The following is a 4,475-nucleotide window of genomic DNA, read 5'->3' as shown; positions in this document are numbered from 1 at the left end:
TCTGGTCTCCTTCCTATCGGAAAGATGTTGTGAAACTTGAAAGGGTTCAGAAAAGATTTACAAGGATGTTGCCAAGGTTGAAGGATATGAGCTATAGAGGGAGGCTGAATAGGCTGGGGCTGTTTTCCCTGGAGCATTGGAGGCTGAGGGGTGACCTTATAGAGGTTTACAAAATTATGAGGGACATGGATAGGATAAATAGACAAAGTCTTTTCTCTGTGGTCGGGGAGTCCAGAACTAGAGGGCATAGGTTTAGGGTGAGAGGGGAAAGATATAAAAGAGACCTAAGGGGCAACCTTTCACACAGAGGGTGGTACGTGTATGGAATGAGCTGCCAGAGGATGTGGTGGAGGCTGGTACAATTGCAACATTTAAAAAGGCTTTTGGATGGGTATATGAATAGGAAGGGTTTGGGGGGATATGGGCCGGGTGCTGGCAGGTGGGACTAGATTGGGTTGGGATATCTGGTCGGCATGGACGGGTGAGGGAGAGACAACGCCATGCAGAAATTTCAAAAGGAGGACAGGAATTTTCTAATCCCCGATGGCCCAGGAGCACAGGCCGACGGGGCAGAGGAACAACCCCACAAGCAGCAACGCGTCAGGATGCAGCTCACGTTTCTAGAGGCTGGCTGTTTCCACATGGGAAGGGGGTCAGTGGGAGCTTTCCCTTAAACGGCTGTTACCTGGGAATCCGGCTGAGCGGCTGTTACCGGTCCCACCATCGGCATCATTCCGATATCCTGAATTTTCAACGTTTTCTGTGAAAGGAGAGTATTAATTATAACACACAACCAATTCCATTCAATGTCCCCACAGGGAGAGCCAGGGGGGATAACACAGGGAATCTGTAATCCTGTATCTAGCTGCATGGAAACGTTGATGTGAATGGTGATCTCCAACTCATGTACACCAGCTGGTTACACAGAGCTCACTGTATCAAGGACCCAATGGGAACCGCTTGTGTCCTCAATCAATCCACAAAGCACGCATACACACAAATCGTCACTTAGTTATCCTCAAAGACAATATGGTGACACCTATTCACATGTTGATTCCTCAGTAACTTCCTCCTGCCTCTGGTCCTCAAGCAAGCTGCAAGTGTTCATGGGGGTGTAGGGCAGTGATTTCAAAGAATAAATCAGGAAACAGATTTGATTTCTGAGAGGACACGTTGATTTGTCACTCGGAATTTCACACTATCACAGCCTCCAACCGCAATGTGTTTACCGATCGTGGAAGCACCAAAATAAGTGACCAACAATAACCAACCTCTTGATTCACATTATTTGCCCCCAATACCCTGCCAGATTTCCTGCCATGAGATGGGGAGAAAACAGTGCAAGATAATTTGACAGGGGTCCAGTCTGACAGAGACCTGATGTTTGATCATCTCGGAACTGAAAACAAGGAACAGCTCAGGGCATCTTGAACCTTGGAACCATCCCAAATCACCCACAGCTTGTGTCGTACTGCTGTCACTGCTCATTCACCATTAGGTACGTGAACAGCCTCCTGTCTACTTACACATTCAGAGGCAGTGCCTAAAGAAAACTCCACAATCTCTATACCAGGGCTTCCCAAAGTGGGGGCCGGGACCCCAGGGACAGCTGGGTGCTGAGGCAGCAATGGCCACCATGGCGCACTTTCTCAACCTCCAAACTCGGTGCTCTCCCCCCCGTGATAGGTTTCAAGCCTGGAATGGGGTCGCATTTGGATAACGTTTGGGAAACACCATCATGATGCATGTCTCTCAGATATTTAGTATAGCATAAGCACCTTTTCTCATAGAATCCCTACAGTGTAGAAACAGGCCCTTCGGCCAAATAAGTCCACACCGACCCTCCAAAGAGTATGCCATTCCCCTACCCTATTACTCTAAGCTCTCCTGCCTAATGCACCTCACCATTGCATCTCTGAACACTTAGAAGGCCAATCAACCTAAACCTGCACATCTTTGGGCTGTGGGAAGAAATCAGAGCACCCGGAGGAAGCCCACACAGTCACCCAAGGCTGGAATCGAACCTGGGTCCCTGGTGCTGGGAGGCAGCAGTGCTAACCCACTAAGCCACCGCGCTGCCTTAAATGGCAGTGTCCTCAACCTCTGAGCCAGGAGGCCTGAGCTCCAAGTCCCACCTGCCCCAGAGGTGTGTAGTAACATCTCTGAAAAGGTTGATGATCTGCCATTAGCACTTCGCCACTGATGCCCAATAACGTCCAATTCCCTTTCTTCACAAGAAACAACTTCTAAAAATGACCACTTCTAAAATATTCAATGACTGCCCACTTGCACAGTCTTCTGAGGCAGAAAGCTGTCAGATCACACAGCCCTCACAGAAATACATTCCCTCGCTTCTGTCCTAAAAGGTTGAGCCCTAATTTTAAGAAGTGTCCCCTAGCTTTGGACCAAACCTCAAGACAAAACAGCCTTTCCAAGCCCTCTCTGTCAAGACTGTTCAGGATCTTATAAATTTCAAATAAATCCCCTGAAGACTGGCGAGTGCAAACAAACCCAACCCCGAATGATCTTTCCTCAGGGCCACTGAGGCCAGAAGGTCCACCACCTGATATACTAAAGTTCACCACAAACCGCAAGATAACTGAAATACCAGCCTGTGAGCTTTCCTCTGCTGCATTGGACCATAAAGCACCACTCACTACCCACTGCAGCACTGATGTGGTTGTAGCCCCTCACAAATAACAGTGCCACACTTTCCCTAGTCCTGCACTGGAGAGTCATCCTGCTCATGTGCTCCGGAGTGGGAGGAATCCACAACATTCTGACTCCGAGACAGAGCTGTGGTTCTCCCCAGGGCCGGGACTGGCAGTGGGAGATCTCCCAGTTTCTCTTGCCCCAGGATTGAGGAGCCAGCTGGTGGCAGGACTGCCTCCGAGCCCCTTGTCAACATGCCAGCCTGCTCTGCTCTTGTACCCACACAATGTTTTCAACCTCCAGACAAAAGGGAGATCCTCTCTGTAAACGTACCTTAAGCAGTTCATTTAAGTCAGCGATTTCCAGAAGGGTCAAGCTCGCGATTTCCTGTACCAGCTGCTTTATCTTTGGTGAGTATTCTTTGGGGGCGGTGTCGAGGGGTGGTGTTGCCAGGCTGTCATGATTGCAGGCACTGGTCCTCAGGGCACGTAGTGCACAGAATGTTCGCAACTCTCTCCTGTCAAAAGATCGGAAAGAGACATGGAATTCAAATGGAGATATCAGTGTACTGAGGCCTTAAGACATTAGCTGTTTCTTTGGAGCTGGTCCCCGAGGAGTAATTTCCCCAGAATTTGTGTAAAAATGGCCAGGCCGTCAGCACCTGCGGTTATCACACAGAGTAAAGTGGACAGCAAATTCACATGGAGCTTTGGGAAAACAGTGCAACGTGGAAACCTAGGAACAGTGGTCTGCACATACCCACTCTGCTGGAGTGAGGGCTATAGCTGTCTCCGACATACTCAGCGCTGAAATCACTGGTAATACACTTTGTGGTGTTTGTGAGTATATACCCACTAGTTCAACACTACACTGGCTGAAAAGTAACAGTTGCAGCAAACGTCCCAGGCTGCTCTCTAATCAGAATGCGGTTGACCAGTCATGATTTTAATCTGAGGGTCACCGTGGCTCAGGGAAGGATACAGGCTGGGGAGGTAGGACCTTCATGGGACCTCAACTGAAGCGGGAATTGAACCCACACTGTTGACACCACTCTACCTCACAAACCAGCCATCCAGCCAACTGAGCTAACTAACAGTGGTGCAGTCAAGACGGAGGTTTCTTTTATATGAATGTATTTGCTGCCACAGTAATGGCAGAGGGTAAACTCACCACCCAAATAGTGTCAACTGTGAGACCTTGCATCCAAAAGAGAAAATGCTGGAAAATCTCAGCCGGTCTGGCAGCATCTATAAGGAGAGAAAAGAGCTGACATTTTGAGTCTAACTGACCCTTTGTCAAAGCTATGACTGCCTTTTCATGGGGTATGTGGAACATTTCTTGTTCCAGGCTTACCCAGGTCCCCTCCCACAACTGCTTTATCGGTACATTGATGACTATTTCGATGCGGCTTCATGCTCTCGTCCTGACCTGAAAAATTTCATAAATTTCGCTTCCAGTTTCCATCCCTCCATCACCTTCACCTGGTTCATCTCCGACACTTGCCTTCCTTTCCTTGACCTTTCTGTCTCCATTTCCGGCAATAGTCTATCCACTGATATCCGTTACTAGCCCACTGACTCCCACAGCTATCTGGGCTACAGCTCTTCTCACCCTACGTCCTGTAAGGACTCTATCCCTTTCTCTCAGCTCCTTCGCCTCTGCCGCAAAAAGAGCTTTGACAAAGGGTCAGTTAGACTCGAAACGTCAGCTCTTTTCTCTCCGTACAGATGTTGCCAGACCTGCTGAGATTCTCCAGCATTTTCTCTTTTGGTTTCAGATTCCAGCATCCGCAGTAATTTGCTTTTATCCAGTAAGACCTTGCA

General features: G+C 48.8%; 1 protein-coding gene across 1 annotated transcript in view; it reads right to left on the bottom strand.

Moving 5' to 3' along the window:
* mrpl12 (mitochondrial ribosomal protein L12) overlaps positions 1–4,475 on the bottom strand; it is an 11,130-nt gene that overhangs the window by 5,426 nt on the left and 1,229 nt on the right. Inside the window, exons 2-3 of the mRNA XM_043715010.1 lie at positions 2,986–3,169; positions 686–760 (exon numbers count right to left, since the gene is read on the bottom strand). Coding sequence (XP_043570945.1) covers positions 686–760; positions 2,986–3,169 — 259 coding nt within the window. The remainder of the gene's footprint in view (positions 1–685; positions 761–2,985; positions 3,170–4,475) is intronic.

The sequence above is a fragment of the Chiloscyllium plagiosum genome, chromosome 24 (assembly GCF_004010195.1).
Source record: "Chiloscyllium plagiosum isolate BGI_BamShark_2017 chromosome 24, ASM401019v2, whole genome shotgun sequence".
Taxonomy (NCBI): domain Eukaryota; kingdom Metazoa; phylum Chordata; class Chondrichthyes; order Orectolobiformes; family Hemiscylliidae; genus Chiloscyllium; species Chiloscyllium plagiosum.
The sequence above is the reverse complement of the archived record's forward strand: the minus strand, read 5'-3'. Positions and strand labels throughout refer to the sequence as shown.